Source organism: Neolamprologus brichardi, chromosome 3, assembly GCF_056152115.1.
Source record: "Neolamprologus brichardi isolate AB-2024 chromosome 3, ASM5615211v1, whole genome shotgun sequence".
Classification (NCBI taxonomy): Eukaryota; Metazoa; Chordata; class Actinopteri; order Cichliformes; family Cichlidae; genus Neolamprologus; species Neolamprologus brichardi.
In genome coordinates, this window is record NC_142106.1 from 16,236,636 (window position 1) to 16,259,194 (window position 22,559).

Sequence of the window (22,559 nt, forward strand, 5' to 3'; positions counted from 1 at the left end):
GTGATAGTATCTGCTCGGTTGGGGTTGAAAATGTGACATCAAGGAGACTACATCCCACAAAACGGCCAATGAGAGCGACTCCTTCACAAAAACCAATCCAAGCACATTGAGGTGGTATTATAATTGAATACCACCTCAATGTGCTTGGGGTGATTAGAGCATGGAAAATGAATAAAACTGAGTAGAGTAGAATAGAGTCGAGTCGAGCCAATCCAAGTAGGTACTATAGGAAAAGAGGCTATAGTGTCTACTCAGCTTGTTCAGCTCCAGCCTTTGTTAATGGGACATAAGCATGCTGATATAAACTACTGATGCTATCAATAGCATCTAGGGGCGATCGTGGCTCAAGAGTTGGGAGTTCGTCTTGTAATCGGAAGGTTGCCGGTTCGAGCCCTGGCTTGGACAGTCTCGGTCGTTGTGTCCTTGGGCAAGACACCTCACCCGCTGCCTACTGGTGGTGGTCAGAGGGCCCGGTGGCGCCAGTGTCCGGCAGCCTCACCTCTGTCAGTGCGCCCCAGGGTGGCTGTAGCTACAATGTAACTTACCATCACCAGTGTGTGAATGGGTGGATGACTGGTTGTGTAAAGTGCTTTGGGGTCCTTAGGGACTAGTAAAGCACTATACATTTACCATCAATCCGGAGTCATACAGAATTCGATAGGCTTGAAGGATCAGTAGACAACTATGACCATAAAGAGGCAGTAATTTATAGATGGCAAACAGGCCAGCAGCTTTGTGACAAATGAGATCACTTTCACTTTACAAGGTTTTAATTGATTTTTATGTCTAGGTTTCATTGGGCCCAGTTTTTGAAATTAGATATAAAGATATATCTACATAATAAAGATATAAAAAGTGAAACATCTGACATTGTGGAATGTCAGATGTAACCGTTTTTGATAACTTAAATATAAGTTATCAAAAACAGCATCCTCACAGTCAATAAAATCAGTACTTTGCATTTGTGTGTGTATAGTAACTGCTAAAGTTTTTGCATCTGAAACTAAGTTGCTTTTTTTCCTGGTCTTATCAAATCCTGGTGATAAGAAATACAAAATCCAGTACTAGTTTTTAATGCCCAAGCTTTGTAGGCTCTCAGACTTTTACTTTGTCCACATGGGCTAAATGAGCAGCAATATTAACAGCCTGAAGGTGAAACTTCACTGAGAGCTGCCCAGTATTGCGCCAATCTGCTGCTCTACCAACCAGGCCAGATGTTTCTGCCAGCTGCAGGGCACCTCGACACTTAGGATTCAGTCTTTTGATGAAATTTTGATGCAAAAATTTTGATACTCAAAACGAGACAAAGTAACAATATTTTTTTTTAATCAAAACCAGATATGTAAAAGTGCACACTTTTTAAACTGCTGCTGTTTTAACTGGATATTATTGTTGGTAATGCAAGCAGCATGAGGTCAGTTACTGTTTCACCAGTTTGATTCAGTATTGTTAGTTTTATTTATCTCAAATTCAAAATAAATACTTTGTCAGAGTTTCACAGGAATGTTTAACACTTTTCAACTTTGTTTATTTATCGTTATTATTAACATTGTTGTTGTTTTTGGTGGAATTATTCATGAATTGTTATATATGTAAGCATTTGGTGTGTTTGACTGTTCTGCAGATTATCCGAGGCTCTACTTTTGGGAGTAATCTGATCTCATTTATATTCTATGCTGCTTTCCAGGAACAGGGATTAAGGATAACATTGTGACACAGGTTGATTTGACAGTGACCTGATTACTTTTAGGTGTGTGTGAAAATGGGTAACGTGATTTTCATAGAAATGAAGGCATTGTAGTTGTTGAGTAAAAAAGTATTTTTCACAAACTTCAGCTTCACATTTTCAGAACAACAATGTTTAGGGTTCAGCAGTGTTGGGGAGTAACGGAATACATGTACCGCCGTTACGTATTTAAAATACAAAATATGAGTAACTGTATTCCGTTACAGTTACCGTTTAAAAAGGTGGTATTTAGAATACAGTTACTTTGTTGAAATAAATCGATTACACGGCGGTACTTCCCTGTTTCATTTTGTGGCAGGTCAGGCCTGTTTGGGTTTTGTTTGACAGCTACGTTCTGTTGTTCCAGGTGGCAGCGTTGCGGTTGCCATGGTTACAGGGTGACGCTCTCTCTGCGTGTTTCCTGGGTGAGAGAGGCCTTTTTGTTGTTGTTGTGCTAAGCTAATAGGCAGAATGCTACCGGTATAGCTCTAAAGAATGTAGCATCATAGGCAGTGTAGTCCGTGCTGCAGGGAGAATGGACTGCCATACACGTTATGTGTTTGTGAGCGAGGGAGGGAGAAAAAGGAAAAGTACGAGCTGTCATCGAGCAAAAACGGGAGCTGGAAGCATGTAAATATAATAATAACCACTGCAGCCAAGAAGAGTGCCTGACGAGCCCAGTTGTAAGTAAGCTATTAAGACTCGACTGTACACCGTGTTCGTGTTTTCCTCCAAAAACAATAAGTTCCTTTGGAGCAGCCGTTCAACGCCTCTCTCTGTCTCTCGCAAGCAAAGTTGACCCAGACAACAAAGTAAAGCTAGTTTTCGGCTACGAGCCCAACACGGAACCAGAGTCAGAGGTCCCTTTACTACGGTTTGGCGCCGCGGACCTTCAGTAACAGTAATAAATCACAGCAATAGTACATTCACGTAGTTGTAAACAGCATGATAATATATTAAGTAATCCAAAGTATTCAGAATACGTTACTCTCATTGAGTAACGTAACGGAATACGTTACAGAATACATTTTGGGGCATGTATTCTGTATTCTGTAATGGAATACATTTTAAAAGTAACCTTCCCAACACTGGGGTTCAGTTGAATGTAATTTTACTTATATGGCACCAAATAAAATAAAGAAACATTCCCCTCAAGGTGCTTTATGATATAAGGTAAAGACCCTACAATAACATTTTATATTGTTGCAGGATGAAGTGTTCCTGATTTAATCCTGTGTTTAGTGGGGCATTGTAGTAATCTGCCTGTGTTTACAGCAGATTGGATAGTTATTATGGGAAAACACCAATGGCTGACTTAAACTGGGGTTTTAGAGTAATCAGCATCAAATAACATGGTTTTCCTGCTTTAACCTGATTGCTTGCTGTAATCTGTTGAGTATGACGTGAATTAAAACAAAGTTTATTGATATGGCTTGCAGATTTAATTATCTCATTACTTGCCATTGTAGTGTCAAACACAGTATATACTAAATTTTCTCTATCAAACGTTCTTTCACTTGTCAGAAGAGCTCCCCCTTCAAAAATCCTTTCATCACGTGTGAAAAACGTTGAACTTATTTTAGTCTTTTGATTCGTTTTTAAACTATTGTAACATCACTTATATTGTCTGTGAAGGTTCTCAGTCATCCAGGTCATCGTAGTCAAAGGAGCTTGCAAAGAAAAGCGTCTGGACTTCTTTAAGTTGCTTGAAGACGTTTCACCTCTCATCCGAGAAGCTTCTTCAGTTCTAAGGTCAAATGGTGGAGAGTCCCAGATTTAAACCTAGTGGGAGTTTCCCCCCACAGAGGGACAAAAGGGCCCCCTGATGATCCTCTAATCTCCTGAGCCAAGGTGTGAAACTGGGTGTGGGTCCCAATCAGCCAGAGTTTCGGGTGAGCTCATTGTGAAACCTGGCCCCACCTTATCATGCGAATTCCTGAGGTCAGATGGCCCAGGATGTGAGTGGGCGTTAAGGCGTCTGGGGAGGGAACTCAAAACTGGATTATAGATGGCAGACAGTTGGTGTCGTAAACCACCGCCTCTGTTCAAAGATGGTCGCTCACAGTGGACATAGATGCTTCTTTCACTCCTCTTTCAAAGCATCTGTCCTCTCTGTCCAAAATGTGAACATTGGCATCCTCGAAAGAGTGACCTTATATTGTTAAAAACGTTACAGTTGGAGGTGGTTGAATTCAGGACACAGAAGTTTCAGTTATGTAACTGCAGCTATAGTATAGCCTTTTTAAAACATTCATTCTTGAATAATCAGGCCCCATCTTATCTTAAAGACATTAAATTCAAATATTAATTTTTACAAAATTTTCCTTTCTGTTTGTTAACTGCTTGTACTGTTACTTGGGTTAACATTTTAAATCTTTAAGACTTTTAGTTAAATATTCATTATGTTTTTAGCTGACCTTGTTTTTAATTAGCCACATATTTAGCCTTCTTTGCTTTGTTCCTCCATGAAATCTGTTTGGGAATCATTAAAGGTCACAGTTAGTGACTAGCTAGTTAAAGGAATAAAAGAGTCAGATCTTTATCTGAGCGTTTGAGTGAAGATATAAAATAAGATTAAATATTTGATTCAGGTAGTAGAATGGTTATGCTGCTCAATAATATGACATAGCTTTATCAATCAGTCGGTGTAACTTATGTAAGATGTACTTCAGTCCAAAAAAGCTCCATATACTCTTCTCTTTCTTTAAGCATGTTAATTTAACATTTGTCCATTGGTATATTTCTGTTTTCCCACAGGTCCTGTGAGTATAACTGTGTGACTGTAAAATGGCACTGCCAGCTAAGCACATATGATCTGACATGGAGGCCATCATTGCAGTCAACTCCACACAGGACGAGCTCCCACCCGACGATGACCCCCTTAACAATGCTTTCCTCGAATACGACCCTAACACTGGTGTCGCTCCCTCAGCTCTTCCTACACTGGCATTTGAAGGAGTGAATTTCTTAGAGGACCCCATCAGCCTACCAAGTGTACAGGTATTGGTCTCACTTCCATTAATTTTTCCATTATGAGGAAACACATGAATAATTTATCCACTTCTAGTGCCTCAAATCTGCCTGGCAGGCCAACAGTGTAATAACTCACTGGAAATGATGGGCTATCACAATAAAAAAATATAGCATTTATTCACATATACTTTATGAATTTGCCTAAATGATTTTTCCACCTTGCTATACATAACTATAGAATAGAATTCAACTTTATCGTCATTGCACATGTCACAAGTACAGGCAACGAAATGCAGTTTGCATCCATCCAGAAGTGCTTTAGCAATAATATATATATATATATATATATATATATATATATATATATATATATATATGTATGAAAACTATACAGAAATATGAATTATGCAAGTCATAAACAGTTGTAGAATTAAAATTATTGTATTGTACAGAATGATTATTTACACAGAACTATACAGTAGTGCAGTTAAGATAAGTGAAATATGTGGATAATTTCTATAGAGGCTATATAAAGTGCTAGTGGTTGTGAGTGGTGGTTCAGCCATGTTATTGTTGTGTGTATGAGGGTACAGTTGTCCATTATGTGTGTGTAGGTGGTTGTTGGTTTGTGTATGTTCAGTCCATGTGTTAACGTGGGTCAGATGTCAGGAGGCAGAGTTCAGGAGTCTGACAGCTGTGGGGAAGAAGCTGTTCTGGTACCTGGTGGTCTTAGTCCGGAGGCTCCTGTAGTGCCTCCCAGAGGGCAGGAGGGTGAAGAGTCCATGTGATGGGTGACTGGGGTCTTTGATGATTTTCCCAGCCCTTTTCAGACACCGCTTCCTGTAGATGTCATTTATATGGCAGGAAGTGGTGCTCTGGCGATGCGCTGGGCAGTTTTCACGACCCTCTGCAACGCCTTCCGGTCCGAGGCAGAGCAGTTTCCATACCAGACTGTTATACAGTTGGTCAGTATGCTCTCGATGGTGCAGCAATAGAAGTTTACCAGGATATCTGAGGACAGGTGGTTCTTCCTCAGAGTCCTCAGGAAGAAGAGGCCTTCTTGACCAGCTTGGAGCAGTTGGTCGTCCAGATGACTATAGTACTTCATCAACAATCTAACAGCCTTAGCTGCGTGCTAAAATGTAAACCCAAAATGGACATTTTTATTTTGCTTTATCTTAACAAGTTAATAATGAGACACTTTCAAAATTTAATATATAAATATATAACATATATTTTTAAACTACAATAAAATGATTTAAAATGTTGATTTTTAATGGAGTTTAACAGATATTAACTTGTTATTAGGACCTACCTCAGAGTTCTGATTTGCTTTACTAATAAAACTATGACTAATTTATATTAATAAAAAATTAATATAACATACACAATATACGGCTACATAAGAAGAAGCCCTGCACCTGGGGCAGTGCAAATAACATTTTATTTTCAATTAATTAAATTCATGAATCTAAGGCTACGTCCACATGTATCCGGGTATTTTTGAAAATGCAGATTTTTCTATGCGTTTGCACCTTCCATTCACACGTAAACGGCGTTTTCGGTCACTGAAAACTGAGATTGTTTTTTTTTTTTGTGTGTCCCGTTTGGATCTTTAGCTATCAGAATTGTTGTCTTAAGGCCAAGAAAGATGCCAAGCGGATTTATTTTACCAAGTGGATCATCATGGCCTTGCCATATTGGTCCATTTGATTGACCTTTATTATAATTATGTATTTATTTTATTTTTGGATGCTACAAACGGGACAGACATGACTGGGGGATAGGACAGGGAGAAAGAATGAAAGAAAGAGAGGGAGAGAAAGAAAACCAGAGGGGAGAAGAGACGGTGAGAAAAGGGGGAAGAAAAAGAAAGAAAAACAAACAAAACACCTGGATCACCTGTATGGAGATAATAAAAAAAAACAGAAGAGAAAGCAAACAAAAAAAGAGCAACATAATAAATACAGCACCATCACAATAAACTAGCTAGCAGTAGATAACAGTAGATACTAAATATTAAACGATATTGTGCAGCACGCAAGATAGACAGCGCACAATGTGCTTTGAGGCAGCAGCCAAGAAAGGTGTAATCCGCGTCTGTGAACACCCGTGTGTACACCTGTGTGGATCAGCATGCTTGTATTCCAAAGGTTTCTCCATGTAACGATCTGCTAGGGAGTGTGGGGAGCCATAGCCCCGTCCCCCAGGGCATGAAGCAGGTATGGAGGAGATCCAGGCCCCAGACATCCAGAGGCTCCAGAGTACGAGGACCTGAGGAGGACCACCAAAAGGGGGGGAACCGTGCCACCCTCCTGAGAAGAGCTGAGTAGAGCCCCAAACGAGAGGTCACCCAGCAGCTACGGAGCAGAGGCCAGAGGGGGTTGCAGTGGCGTGCCCGCGGGCTCTGCCGGCAGCCATATGTGCCAGAGAGGACCGAGCTTCAGGTCCAGAGGCCAGAGGCCTGAGGGTGCCCTCAGGCCCCGCCAATCGGCCACCAGGAGTGAGCCGGTACATGCATGAGCGCCCAGCCCCAGTCGACAGGGACCACCAACACACCGACGTCTGAGTGCATCAGCCACCGGCAGGGAGTGTGGTGAGGGGAGATAGGCCTCTGTACTTTGGAGGGCCTGAGATGTACCCAGAGAGGTTGAGTCTAAGACCCAACCTGACATATAGACACAGATGAACAGGCGCACGCGGACACAAACGTGCATTCCCACCCCATATACACAACCAAATACTCGGCACTCACCCAACGTGTAGACAGACACAAATAGACACTTCACAGACAGTCACACTCCCCAAACATACTCTATATCCCAGGTCCAGGTACCCCCGCCCTCAGAGGGGCAAGCCGCACCTAGACCCAGGAGATGTAACCCTTCTCTCTGGGGTGGAGGCAAGCGGACCACCTCCTTATTTGCAGTAGCATCCCAGACCCCAATCTGACAGTCAGCACCTCCTCCCAGCCCCCCAGCCCTGACTGCTAACAGAACCGGGGTGAGTGAGCTTCTTCCCGCAGGCGATACAGTCTCTCAATCACACCACCACACAGTACTGACCCACACATATAGTTCTTACACACACTGGACACTCTAGACATTGTTTTCACTTCATCACTTTAAGCATATTTGCACTGCACAAGACACTATATAATGTGGATTGCACAACACTGGACATTATATTCCTCATTTCCAGTTAATATTTGTACAGCTGCTGTTATTGTGTGTATATATATTTATATTTCTCATACATTCTTATATATGTCTATACTGTGTATTTTGTTGTACAGTTATCTTATTTTCAACTTTAATTTATATATTTTATCTTATTCTTTCCCAGTTAAATTTACCCTTCATTCTAATTTGTGTTGTACAGTTATCTCATTCTTAACTTAATTTTTTATATTTTATTTTATTTTATTCCTTCCTGGTTAAATTTACCCTTTTTTATTTTCATATTTATTTATTTCCTAACTTATTCATAGCCTTTTCTTTTTTTCTTTAAGTCACGAGCAGTTGTCCAAGCATTTCACTGCATATCATGCTGTATATGACTGTGTATGTGACAAATAAAAAATTTGAATTTGAATTTGAAGACCCCAAACCTCCCTTCGCCCGCTCATATGTAGTGTTGCTGTGTGCTGTTCTAAAGTGCATTTAAAACACAGGAGAGCATGGTTCCTGCTTCCTCTCAGAGAGCAGCACGGCTCCTCCTGAAAACCCTTAGTGTCTATGTGCATTTAAAATTGAGGGTAGGGCACCAGCGCCAGAGGTGGGTTGGAATACACCGACCATCCTCTGGATGCTGTAAAACGTGCCCACCCCCAAGGCCCTATATGTATGTGTTATGTGAGAGTGTGAGTAATGTGGATGTCTAGGTTGCAGAATAAAATTGAAGCACAGGCGGCCAGAAGGGGACAGAGGGGGAGTGCCTCCCTTGCACCCTGGTGACATACCTGTACCCCAAGCCCTGCGTGTGTGGGTAGGTGTGGTAGAGCGGGAATAGGGAGGCAGCTGAGGATGGGGTCAGCTCCCCCGCTGACCCCAGTAGGCACCCCGACACTCTGGAACCCACCAGGGCAAGGGGGCCCAGGCCCATCCGGACCAGGGCCTACATCTCCCAAACTACACAAGACAATAGACACCCAAGTTGAGTTCATTCTCTACCTCTCCTATATCTCTCCCCGACCTGCAGAGTGAGCTCCTGTAGAGAGGAGACCACCTGCAAAGATATAACAACCTCCCCACCAGTTGAAGAGCCCCCTAGTTGGGCCGATGCACCAGAGGTCCCCCGCACTGGGGCTGAGCCCCTCTGCACCCACCCGCCCACAGCTCCGGCGACACAACAGCCAGGACCCAAGCCCCCAAGGCCAGCCAGCACCCCAGACCGGGGGCGGAGCACCCCCAGACCCCCAAGCCTCCACGCCCGTCCCGGACCCACCCAGGGGCAGCCAGGCTACCAGGCTAGTAACCAACGTCCGCCAGCACAGACCCTCCCCCATCTCCGCTGTACGCAGCCACAAGGAAAACACCATCTAAGAGCCACCAGAGCCCCTAACCAGGTCATGCCCACATCCCCCGGGTTAGGCCCTCCAGGGAAAACGTCCCTAGGGACTCCCCAGACGCCCTAAGGCCGTCCCTACCCCCATATCCACCACAATAGCGAAGGGAGGACCAAACCATGACCCCCCACCCCCACTAGGTGATGAAGCCAATCAAAGGAGCCCAAAGGGATTGATCAAATGTGATGGCAGAGGCTGTTTCAAGACTAATGTGATCTATTAGATGGTTTTTATATTGGTTAGCATTAAGATTATTTTTATTTTTCCAGTTGATGAGGACCATTTTCTTGGCAATGCATAGGGCCGTAAAAACAACGTGGGCTGTGTTTATTTCTGCAGTGACCTCATCCAAGTTGCCCAGCAAGCATACTAAAGGGGAGGCTGGAATGTTACATTTCAGACACTTTGATAAGTCTTCACATATCTCACGCCAAAATTTCTGAACTGGTGGACAGAACCAAAGAGCGTGGATGTAATTGTCCGGTGTATTTGCTGTGCAGTGTGAGCAGTTGTTGGAAGGCGTATAGCCCATCTTGAACATCCTATGACCAGTATAGTGCACTCTGTGTAATATTTTGTATTGTATTAATTGCAAACTGGAATTTCTGATCCATCGAAAGGTTTTTAAGCATATCTGAGACCAAAGGTTATGGTCTAAGCTGATCGATAAATCTGCTTCCCATTTTGCAATAGGAAGGGATATTGATTCATCTATTTTAGAAAGTGTTCTGTATATTTTAGACAATAATTTGGGGGGCTTTAGACTAAAAAATTGTACCACACTTGGTGGTGTTTGCAATTCAGCTTCATTGGGATTACATTTCTTTTTTACTATGGATTTAATTTGTTGATATTCTAATAATCTTTTCTTGTTGATCCCATATTGTGTAACTAGTCTGTCAAACAAAATAAAGTCTGTTCCTTCCAATATATGTTCCAAGTATTTAATTCCTTTGCAACTCCAATCTGGAAAGTTTATCATATTATTGTTTTGTAATATGTCCGGATTGTTCCAGATAGGTGTACGTTTGCATGGGATTAAGGAAGACTTAAGGATAGAAACTCCCACCATGCTGTCAGAGAAGAGCTGATATTGATGCTTTTAAAGCATTCGTGTCATTTAATGTTTGAGCTGATAAATGGTAGGTCTGAAATTTCTAGGTTATTACATAGTGCCTGTTCTACATCTATCCAAGGTTCATCTAAGAGGGTGTGTTTAAACCATCTAGAGATGAACTGAAGCCTGTTGGCTAAAAAATAGTGATTAAAGTTAGTCAGATCTAATCCTCCTTTATCCTTGGTCTTTTGTAGTGTTTTTAAGCTGATACGTGGGGGTTTATCTTTCCAAAGGAATTTAGAAATATACGAGTCTAGAGATCTGAACCAAACTTGTGATGGCTTATTTAGGATCATTGAAAATAAATAGTTTATTTTTGGCAAGACCATCATTTTTATAGCGGCGACCTGAAAAAATTGAGATTTTTAAAAACTCCTGCCAGGGTGGAGATTTTTGAAGACTCTGTTTTTGCATTTACGTGTGGACGAGGAAAACAGAGAAAACGCAGCGTCAAAGGTGTGCACCTTTTTTGATGTCACACTGTGCGCATTTTAACAGTTTGGAAACACTACATATGTCATTTATATATAATATGAATAATTTAGGGCCCAGCACAGAGCCCTGAGGAACACCACAAGTTACCTTCAGCTGCTTAGATTTTACATTATTGATTTCAACATATTGACATCTGTCATCCAGGTAACTTTTCATCCACTTGTATGCCACCCCTCTTATGCCATATCTCTCTAGTTTATTCATTAATATAGAATGATCAATTGTATCAAAGTCTATAAAAACACCAAAAGTTTATTCCTTATTATCTATTGCATTAGATATCCCTTCTACAAGTTCCATCACTGCCATCAAAGTGGACCTTTTTGCTCTGAAGCCATATTGGTTATCATTTAGGAGATTATGCTTCTCAATATATTTATCAAGTCTATTAACAAATAACTTTTCTAAAATTTTTGAGAACTGTGGGAGTAGTGATAGTGGCCTGTAATTGGTAAACTGACATCTCTCTCCGTTTTTATGGATTGGAATAACTTTTGCTATTTTCATTTGTGAGGGAAATACACCAGTTTGAAAGGACAGATTACAAATGTATGCGAAAGGTTGCACTATATATTCTATAATACTTTTAACTAATATCATGTCAATACCAAAACAGTCAGTGGACTTTTTATTTTTAAATGTCTTCACAATGTTAATTATTTCTCTATGAGTTACAGCACCAATAAACATGGAGGACACATTCTGAGTAATACGTTTATTTAGGTCGTTATTATTTCTTGACTCTGGAATTTCTTTTGCTAAATTGAAGCCAACATTTACAAAGAAATCATTAAATTAATTTGCAATGTCTTTAGTTTTATCAAGGATAATATCTTTATCTTTTTTAAAATAGTCTGGATAGTTCTTATTTTTTGAGCCCTTTTTGATTATACTATTTAATATCCTCCATGTTTCTTGTGTGTTACTTCTACTTTGCTCCAATAATTTGTGGTAAAATTCTTGTTTACTTGTTCTTATAATATTTACTAATCTATTTTTGTATAACTTGTAATTTATTTCAGCATCTTTTGTCCTCTTTTTTATGAATCTCTTATATAGATTATTTTTCTTTTTACATGCATCTTCTATCCCCTTTGTGATCCATGGCTTATTTGATCTGTGATGCTTTCTAGTGATTTTCATTAAAGGACAATGTTTTTCATGTAGTGAAATTACAGTTGATAGGAATGCATCATATGCACTATTTGAATCTTCATTTGCAAAAACCTCATTCCTATTCTGTTCCTTTAAGTCCACCTGGAGGGCAGCAATGGCTCTTGTTGTTCTATGTCGTATCATATCAAATGTTTGATTCTTTTGTTTAGTTTTAATCCCAAAATAATTTTGAAAAATTGCAAAAACAGGAAGATGATCGCTTATATCAGTTATAAGAAGTCCACCTACTATTTCATAGTCAATTTTATTTGTGAATATATTATCTATCAATGTAGCTGTATCAATTGTTAATCTACTTGGTTTTATAATTACAGGGAAAAGGGAGTTACTATACATTGTATTGATGAAATCTGTTGTTTTCTGATGTCCATTTGGGTTTAGCAAATCTATATTAAAATCACCACAAATTTTTATCATTTATAGCAGCAAGTTTTTCATTGAATGTCTCAAGGCATGATCCTGGTGTCTTATAGATGCAACTTATAATTATATTGCTAGCTTTTTCAACACGGATTTCAATAGTAACACATTCCAACACGTTATCTATGTTCTTGACATACATTCAATCAGACTACATTTCAAAACTTTATCTACATATAAAGCAACACCGCCTCCTTTTTTTATTCACCCTGTTCATTGTAAATAATTCGTATCCTTCCAGTCCCATTTCACTAACTTTCTCATTATCGAGCCATCTTTCTGATTTTGCAATTTTATTAAACTTTTTTAACTTACTTAAACAATCTGTAATTTTAGAAAAACTATACTATTGAAATGTATGACCAACAATGCATTTGCCATTTTAATATTCATATTGAATTGGTCGTCTGTATAGTACTCACAAGTGTTATTGTTTTTATTGTAGAAGTGGTTATCTGGGTCAATGTTACTTTCAGGGTCATGCATGTTGTGCTCTGCATAGTTAAATGTTTTAAAGTTCGTTTTCTCAGCATGTGGCAAAATAACCTCCTTGACAGTCCTTTTCATAATCAAAGTCTCCCTCTTCAACATCTCTGAATGGAAACCTATAATCTATGTCCAAACTTGTCATTTATGTGTTATTTGTTTTTGTTGTTGTTTTTCCTATTGTTTTTTGAGCTGTAAGGCCAGAAACACTTTCCATTCCTGATTATTTATATTGCTCTAAATCTTTGAGTTCTCTTATCATCACAACTTTTGCTTCTTTGGGAGTGCCATTTAGTCTTATCATTACTTTGCAGTTCCTCGTCCATGTCGCTTATATCTTATTTTGTTTTTTCTGGCTGCATGCCTATCTTGCAATTTCAGCAGTCTTTTTTGTTAAATGTTCATTTAAATACACCCTTTTAGCTTCTTTCCCTGTTTCAGTAACTCAATCTTTGTTTTGTGACTCACAAACCGAAGAATAATTGCTGGCTTTGTTTTACTGTCTTTTCTGGGGAGTGTGTGGCATGCTGCGATATGATGGCTCTGAATACTTACATTCTTCGTTTGAAGGAATTTTATCACTTGCTGTTCAAGCGTTTGCAGCTCCTCTACTGGGGCATCTTCACCGTCTTTACCTCCGCCAGCTGTTACTCTGGCATAGGTTTGGTGTTGCGTCTCCAGTCCACTTATGACTAAATCATCCATTCTTGTGTATTGTTCAAGGTCCTCGATTCGCAGTTCCAAGTCGTCTATTTTCTTGTCCTTCTCCTTTATCATGTTTTTTAGTTGTTTTATTTCATCCATTAGGTCATGTAGCATACCTTGTTGTTTAGCCACTTTGCTCAGTTCATCAGACATGAAATTAAGCGATTTCCTCATCTCCTCCAACTCCTCTTCAACTCCTGGGTTTGCTTTTTTAGGCGGCATTTTGAAAATGGTGAGATTGGTATTACCTTGTGAGGGCCCTTTGAAGTCACTGTCGATTTACTTGTTGGTGCCTTGCTAGAGGAGCCTGGGCCCAGTGGCTGCTGGAGGATCCTGGGCCTGGTGGAGCAGGAGGGTCCTGGGCCTGGTGGAGCAGGAGGGTCCTGGGCCTAGTGGCTGCTGGAAGAGCCTGGGCCTAGTGGCTGCTGCAGGATCCTGGGACTACTGGCTGCTGGAAGAGCCTGGGCCTAGTGGTTGTTGGAGGATCCTGGGCCTAGTGGCTGCAGGAGGGTCCTGGGCCTGGTGGCTGCTGGAAGAGCCTGGGCCTAGTGGCTGCTGGAAGATCCTGGGCCTGGTGACAGCAGGAGATTCCTGGGCCTATTGGTTGTTGGAGGATCCTGGGCCCAGTGGCTGTTGAAGGATCCTGGGCCTAGTGGCTGCAGGAGGATCCTGGGCCTGGTGGCTGCTGGAAGATCCTGGGCCTGGTGACAGCAAGAGATTCCTGGGCCTATTGGTTGTTGGAGGATCCTGGGCCCAGTGGCTGTTGAAGGATCCTGGGCCCAGTGGCTGCAGGAGGATCCTGGGCCTAGTGGCTGTTGGAGGATCCTGGGCCTAGTGGCTGTTGGAGGATCCTGGGCCTGGTGGCAGCAGGAGGGTCCCGGGCCTGGTGGCTGCTGGAAGAGCCTGGGCCTAGTGGCTGCTGGAAGATCCTGGGCCTAGTGACAGCAGGAGATTCCTGGGCCTATTGGTTGTTGGAGGATCCTGGGCCCAGTGGCTGTTGAAGGATCCTGGGCCTAGTGGCTGCAGGAGGATCCTGGGCCTGGTGGCTGCTGGAAGATCCTGGGCCTGGTGACAGCAAGAGATTCCTGGGCCTATTGGTTGTTGGAGGATCCTGGGCCCAGTGGCTGTTGAAGGATCCTGGGCCCAGTGGCTGCAGGAGGATCCTGGGCCTAGTGGCTGTTGGAGGATCCTGGGCCTAGTGGCTGTTGGAGGATCCTGGGCCTGGTGGAGCAGGAGGATCCTGGGCCTAGTGGCTGCTGGAGGATCTCTGTCAATCTCACCTGGGCCCACAACACCAACATGCTGGTAAAGAAGGCCTAGCAGCAACTGCATTTCTTCCTTGTCCTTTTAGGAGACATTTTAGAGCTTCTAGTGGTCCTCACATATTGCGTGTCTTTCCAGGAATCATTGACAGCACAGTTTTTGAGCGGAGGCAGGTTGTTGTGGTACAAACGATGGTCCTATTTGCTGCTATGCTCCTTCCTGGTTGAACTGAATGTTCTTAGCAGCGTCTTCCTTCATTTTTGGCTTTTATGTGGAATTTTTTTTAAAAACGAAAACAGAAAATCTCAGTTTTCAAAAATACCCGTGTACGTGTGGACGTAGCCTAAAGTGATTGCAATTTTTCCCATTATTCCCATTTACCCTTACATCAGTCTACAATACAGCCAGTTGACAAGTGACTGTAGGTTCAGACGCCCCAAATGTGTCTTATGTTTCAGTTTGTTTTTTATATTATAACACACTGTTTTGCTTTCTGTGTAAACAAAACACATTATAATTAAATAAATTTGGTAAAAGTAGGAAATAAAACATAAAAATATCTAAAATAAGAGTATCATATAATCTCGATTCATTCTTCAGTTGAGGGATACAGAAGTTCCACTTCACATCACCTCTGTTTTTTCTAAATTAGTTTCTTCTGCTGCAACAATTTACCTCTGAGAGATGTTTGTTTTGTTTTACAGGTGGTGTTGATCCTGGCCTACAGTACCATTATTGTGCTGGGAGTTCTGGGTAATTCTCTTGTCATCTATGTCATCTACCGCTTCAAGACGCTCCGCACTGTCACCAACTTCTTCATTGCTAATTTGGCTGTTGGTAAGTTTATACATACAGACACACGGCAGCAGCTTTTTGTTGGTGTTTGTGTGTTTTTGTCTCCGAGTGCATGTCTTCTTAAGATTGCAGGGAACTTAATCTGTTTGGGAACATGAGCCCATGACATAAATCACTCAAATTTAAGATTTAAAGATAAGAGTAAGGTTAAAAGTTTGGATTTGGTTGAGTTTATGGTAAAGTTAGGTTTGTGGTATTGTTAAAACAAGGACAGTGTGCCGTTATGGGTGCATGTCTGATGCAGGGGCGTTAACACCTTTCTTATATCACCACTCTGAAGACCGATGAACGTTGTCAACAGGTTTACTGACATTCAGAAGGGTAAAACTAAAAACAAGACAAAAAATACAGTCATGACATACATATGTGCAGCATAATATGCATTTATATACCACCCTGCTACTACATAGCATATGTCTAATTATGTAAACTTTTTAAACTACTACTGATGCTATCCCAGACGACCTCCAAAATCACAGGTAACTAGCTTAACAAAAGGACTAGCTTTACAGCCAAATACTGCATTAGCGGGCAACATATTGTACAAAAAACAAAGTTGCAACTTATACTTTAAGTACATACCGGCAATACAACCATAAACAGAAGATATGGACAGTATTTCTTCCAACAGAACACCATAAACTGTGTGCCAATATGTTTCCCTTCTTCTTGCTCACTTGCTTTGCTTGACTGAGCGGACTTCCTGTTCAATAAGGTTTTTTCCAAAATAAAGCCGTTTCTAAAGCGCATTAGTTGGAGCAGCCACAGAGGGCGCTGTAAACACATAATAAATAACAACTGACTGAGAATGATATTTTAGTGATACAACATTTTACAACTTTTAGTGATAACAGAACAGACAGCTTCATGTTAAGGATTCCTCAGGATGACAAGTCTTCAAGAATTGTGCATTTATACAATTTATGCAATTGCAATTTATACAAGCACAGAGATAAGTCCATTTTTTAGAGCCCTAAGAAGATGATTACCCTTTCCTAACCTTCATTAGGTGCTTATTTACAATATTATTAGGAAGCACTGAATTCATTTTCATTGCTTTCTTCGATTGATTTTTATTGATTAGCATTCAAATATCTCAGTGAAGACAGAACAAAGATCTACCACAAAGCAAGAAAGCATGAGACAAGGCTAATCAAAAGGTATTGGCTGAAGCATTTGCTTATTACGCCAACCCTTTTAACAAAAGATCTTTTAGCATGCAGCTCCTGTACACAGGGCTCGAAGCAAATAATAAAACAAAGCAAAAACAAAACAAACAAACAAACAAACAAGAAAAAAAAAAAAAAAAAAAAAACTTTCCACCTTAGTAAGTAACTACATCAAAGCAAAAGAATCAAGAGGTTTTTTTGTTTTTTGTTTTTGTTTTTCTTTGCTCTTTTCATTCTTGATATATATATTTTTCTAATACTCTATTTTTAAACATATTTTTAAACAAGGAAAATGAACTACACCTTTTTAAATCACTGTCATAACTATTCCACAGGTTAACTCCTCTAACAGAAACACATCTCTGCTTTATATTTGTCCTTATCTTGTTTTTTTTAAAGAAATCTGTTCCCCTTAAGTCATATTGACTCTCTCTGACTTTGAACAGCTTCTGAGTACTGGGGCAAAGCAAGTTATTTTGTGCTTTATACATTATCTGTGCCATTTTATATTCAACTAAATCATAAAATTTCAGGGTATTCAGATTAATAAACAAAATGTTAGTTGGTTCTATATAGTTTGATTGGTTTATAATTCTTATAGCTCTTTTTTGCAACTTGAAAATAGGAAGAGTGTTCGTTTTATATGCATTACCCCATATCTCCAGACAGTAAGTCATATATGGAAGCAACAGAGTACAATAGAGTGTGTATAATGATTTTTTGTTCAGGACATGCTTTGTTTTATAGAGAATAGCAATGGTTTTTGACATTTTTGTTTTCACATGGTTTATATGAGACTTCCAACTCAGCTTATCATCAATTATCACTCCAAGAAATTTATTTTCGTACACTCTTTCAATTTCAATTCCATTAACCCTATTATCTTGCTATGCAGATAATACCCAGTTCGATTTATTGATGAATGTAGATGATACAAATTATGTTCTTAAAATATAGGTATGTCTTCAAGTCTTCAAGTTCCTACTTCTAAATTTAGACAAAACTGAGGTTTTGGCACTCAGTTCTAAAAGTCTGAGAAACATGGTGTCTAAGCAGATAGTTACTTACTGGGTAACATCAACTTGGAGTCATCTTTAACAGGATTTGTCCTTCAGTGTTCACATTAAGCAAATATGTAGGACTGCGTTCATTCATTTGCTTAATATTGCTAAAGTCTCAGAACAGCCTTCAGTTGATCCAGAATATTTCAGCAAGAGAGCAAAATGAGATTGAAAAAGGAGACTTTTCTCTAAAATTGGCTTCTCTTGATTGGCTTTGTGTTAAATTCAGAATTGAATTTAAAATCCTTCTCCTCACATATAAGGTATTGAATAATCAGGCTCTGCCATATCTTAAAGACCTTATATCAGCCCATTATACTAACAGAGCACTTTACTCTCAGACTGCATGTTGTGGTTTTGAATAGTGGAGAACTGGAGATCAAGCATTCAGCCATCTCTAATAAAGAACCGTCTCCCAGTTTGAATTTGAGAGACTGTCACTGTCTCTACTCTTGACACTAGGTTTAAAACTTTCTTTTTCTTGAAGGTTGCAGTTGGCAAACTTTATCCTTGCTAAATCATTAGCAGTTATTATACTCTGGTTCTTGCTCCCATAGTGACTCTTTTGTCCTGTGTCTCTCTGCTTTCTTCTCCTTCCAGTCAGTACCAAGGAGTTGAGGCAGATGGCTGCCCCTCCCTGAGCCTGGTTCTGCTGGAGGTTTAAAATTAATTTTAAAAGTATGATAGAACCAGGTTTGGCCCCTTGTAGAAAAAATAGAAAGCCAATACATATCCTGAAATGGAGATGTGTGGTATCAAGGCTTTCCAATCTTAATGCTTCCCACAGGAGGGATTTATGTGATTTTGATTTTTGAAACTATTTCCGAATGTTTTCTGCCATTTTCATTGCTTGCTCTGTTCTTTCTCCATTGTAAGTTTTACTCATCCAGATGCTCCTTCCGGTGTTAAAAGGTTGTGCCACAGACATTATGAGCCATTTCACCTGAAAATCCCTCTTTGGATTGTTTTGTCACGTTAATAATGTTAGCGTTACCCATCTGGTGATCTGAATGATAAAAGTTAACTTAATGGAGACTGCCCTTGGTAATATTCCTTTTAATCCCTGGTGGTTTTGTGGATTTTCATCTTTAGATAGTGATCAATGTTTACATGCCACAAGCTCACATATTTGAAGCCTGATAGCAAGAGAAATGGCAGAGTGAGAGTGTGGTAGAAAGAGGTAAAAAGTTCCCAAGATGTTTCCCTGGAGAGGTTTATTCCCTTCTGTTGCACTATCCAGTCATTCTACACTAGTGCCAACACTGAGTTCATCATTATTAGATCAATGAAATTGCATTATAAGGGCTAGATTTATGGGAATTGGTTAAATGAGTCCCAAAATGAAATTCAACCATTGAGAATGGTATGTCAACTTGATGTCAAGCGTAACAGGTAAACAGAGGTGGTCTTCTAATGTCGAAGTTGTAATCTTGCAACGGGTTTAATAGACTTCTTTGCATGTAAATGGAAAATGCAACTTAACCTTTTAAAGCCAAGTGTATCATATTTGATATGTGATTTATGGTGAGTTTGTGAGATTTCTACATGATCAGTAAAGACTACCGCCCTCTTGTTTTTTTTTTTTATTATTTCATTGTGAGGTTCACTATACACTCCAACTTTTCCAAATGTTTGAATTTTCTGTAATTATTTCAGGCTTCATGCTTTAAAGGCACAAAGAGCCAAAGCATCTGTTGCAAATCAGTACAAATAAGATAATTTTCCCCAGAAAGCTCCAGAGAGACTAGACTTTTTTAAATCTCCAAACAATAAGACATCACCAATTACAGGGGTAACCAAAAAAAAAAAAAAAAAAAATCCAAAAAATCATGACAGTCAACACAACTTGTACAACAAATACCAGAAAGGGACTGAAAATCTAATTCCTGGCTTGTTCTGTGCACATATGTTTATAAAAAGCACCCCGGCCTAGATGTGATTCATATCATCATACTCATCATCATAGTCACTCATGCCCTGTTGATGGTGGTAGCGTCATCCTGGTAGAGACCACTCCCATTACCATATAAATCTCTCATCATAAGATTAAGGTGATCTCACTGAATAGATTTCTGGGGCGAGTGAAATCAAACAACAGCAGCAACAGCTGCCTGCAGCATAACACAGTCACCGTTTCTTCAACGTAGGGGTCAAAAGTTCAGCTTATTCCTTTAATTTCTAACCCGTCTGTATATGTGTATGTGTAAGCTGTCAGCAAGGATGACTCAAACATCTGCCGCTGTGTGCTAGGTCTTAGTGCATGAAATTTGTTGGCTTGTTCGAGTGGGAGAGGCCAGCGGATGCAGAGGTGAACTCAGACATTTGTTGTTTTTGTGACACGCAGAAATTTTAAATGGAGTTTTCTTTACAATATGTGAAGAGTGTCTGTGTGAGCACATAAATAAGGATTTTATACAGAGGACAGAAAAGTGACATCGAAAGAGTTTTTATTTCATCTATGATGACCCAATTCATAATAATAATTCTTTATTTAAAAGGAACAGTACAGATTAACATTGTCCAAGTATAAAACATAAAATTGATGTACTGCACATAAGTTTATAGGTATTGCTAGTTTCCAATCATTGTCACTTGTTGGGCTTACATTCACAATACACGGAGTTAAAACATACATTTTCATGAAACCAAAATAAACCATGAATACAGCTACAATTAATAGACAATGTAAAAAGAAAAAGAAAGATTACTTAAAATGACTACAGCTCTAATTTCCCTTTAACCAACCTTTAACCTTCAATGTAAATGAACTAATATCTGTAATCAGATATTAGATATGATTATTATAGTAACTTGATTTTAAAATCATCAGATAAACTATATTTTCTAATAGAAAAACACATAGAAATTGTTTTCTTTATAAATTCAATACAAGATGATCATGTTTCAGACATAGTTGGACATTCAAATGTGACGTTAAAGTTTCTGCTGTCTCACCAGGTGACTTAGCTGGTACATGTATAACTGCATCATCTGCATAAAGCTGACGGCTAGCTTTTGGACAACTGGCAGGCAGGTCATTAATAAACAAACTAAACAGCAATGGGCCAAGGACAGATCCTTGGGGGATACCCATTTTATTTTCCAATATGGATGACTTTTTTTTGTCAACCCTCACACACTGCTCTCTTGTGTAAAGATAAGACTAAACTGCTTGTTTTGAAAGATCTAATTTAAAATGATCTATGATCTATTTTTTTATGAGCACAGTATATTTTTAATGTTAGAGAAGGAGACTTTGGGTATACAAAAGGCAAAGCTCAAAAGGAAGTTAAACGTGATGTGCTTTAGAATGAAATTAATCAGACGTATTTTAAAAATAAAGTCAAAACTTTAATGTTTCATTACAAGATACCTTTTTTTATTGGTCATAATGACTGTATTATCATGCATTATCATTTTGGTTTTCTTAATTGTTAATTGTATTTAGATGTATTATGTGTTTCAGAGGTGAATGTAGGCAGTTTGGCTAGGATCACTCAAATCTGATTATAAAGAATAATTAGTTGACCCCAATAAGCACAGTGGGAATAAACATTTACCACTGAGATATTTTTATTAAAAAGATATTCAAATATTTGCATTACAGTGGTCCCTCGCTATAACACGGTTCACCTTTCGTGGATTTTTTGTGCAATTTGCCTCGTCTTCTTTCTTTCTTTTTTTTGTACAGCGCATTGTGTTCTGCTTCCTGATCAGCTGTAGACCATTATCAATCAATCTCTTGCCGCATCTCCTGTACAGTACAGAATACGTTCAGCTTGTCAGATTTATATAAATCTTCACTAGCAGTGTGACTCAGAAGTGCTGTACTGTATGTTTGTAAGTTTTCTCCCCAACAATACCGGCAAAATGTTTGGTACCATCAAAGGCACCTGCGTTTTTTAAAACTATAAAAAATGGACAGGTGACCAACTTTGGGGAAATTTTTCAGCCCACCTAATTTTTTAAAAAAGACAGGAAAGGAGTACATTGATATTTATTTCAAAAACAAGCATGTTAGATTACACTGTGCACAAAACAGGAGATGCATTTTCTAATGGAAATAATAATGAATCCATCACACAGTGGGGCATTCAGTGTCACCGGCTATGAGTTCCATTTCAAATGTGCAGATGTTTTCATATTAAAATTACCTGCAAAAGCTCAAGAATCCCCCAATATCTAACTTGCACAGACCCAAATGCTCCATAGTCCTTCAGCACCAAACTACTGTTAACAAAATCACTAACATGGGCTTAGTTATTACGACAGTAACTTATGTATGTGGGTTCTTTCCCAAATTGTATGACTTAACTGTAAAACTATGTCAGCTGAGAAAGCGCACTTCGAGGGTCTGTCCATAATTATGATGCTACATTACATGTATAAATATTCCTAAGTAAGTCTTTAACGTCATCTCTGTACCTGAATATTTGAAAAAGAGGCAGAGCAGAAGTAAAATTATTGCACAGTTTCAACACTAATAATAGGTCAAAAATGACTAATTCAGGAATGATTCTGCATATAAAGCATGAGGAATTCTGGC

General features: G+C 39.5%; 1 protein-coding gene across 2 annotated transcripts in view; it reads left to right on the top strand.

The window, feature by feature from the left end:
• Positions 1-22,559, top strand: part of npy2rl (neuropeptide Y receptor Y2, like) — a 99,341-nt gene that overhangs the window by 39,312 nt on the left and 37,470 nt on the right. The window contains exons 1-3 of one of the 2 annotated variants that reach the window (XM_087832667.1): positions 2,324-2,409; positions 4,484-4,726; positions 15,633-15,765. In XM_087832667.1, the coding sequence (XP_087688793.1) occupies positions 4,547-4,726; positions 15,633-15,765 (313 nt within the window). In that variant the 5' untranslated portion in view covers positions 2,324-2,409; positions 4,484-4,546. Of the gene's footprint in view, positions 1-2,323; positions 2,410-4,483; positions 4,727-15,632; positions 15,766-22,559 lie in introns of those variants that run through there. The other variant, XM_087832666.1, reaches the window with a different exon arrangement.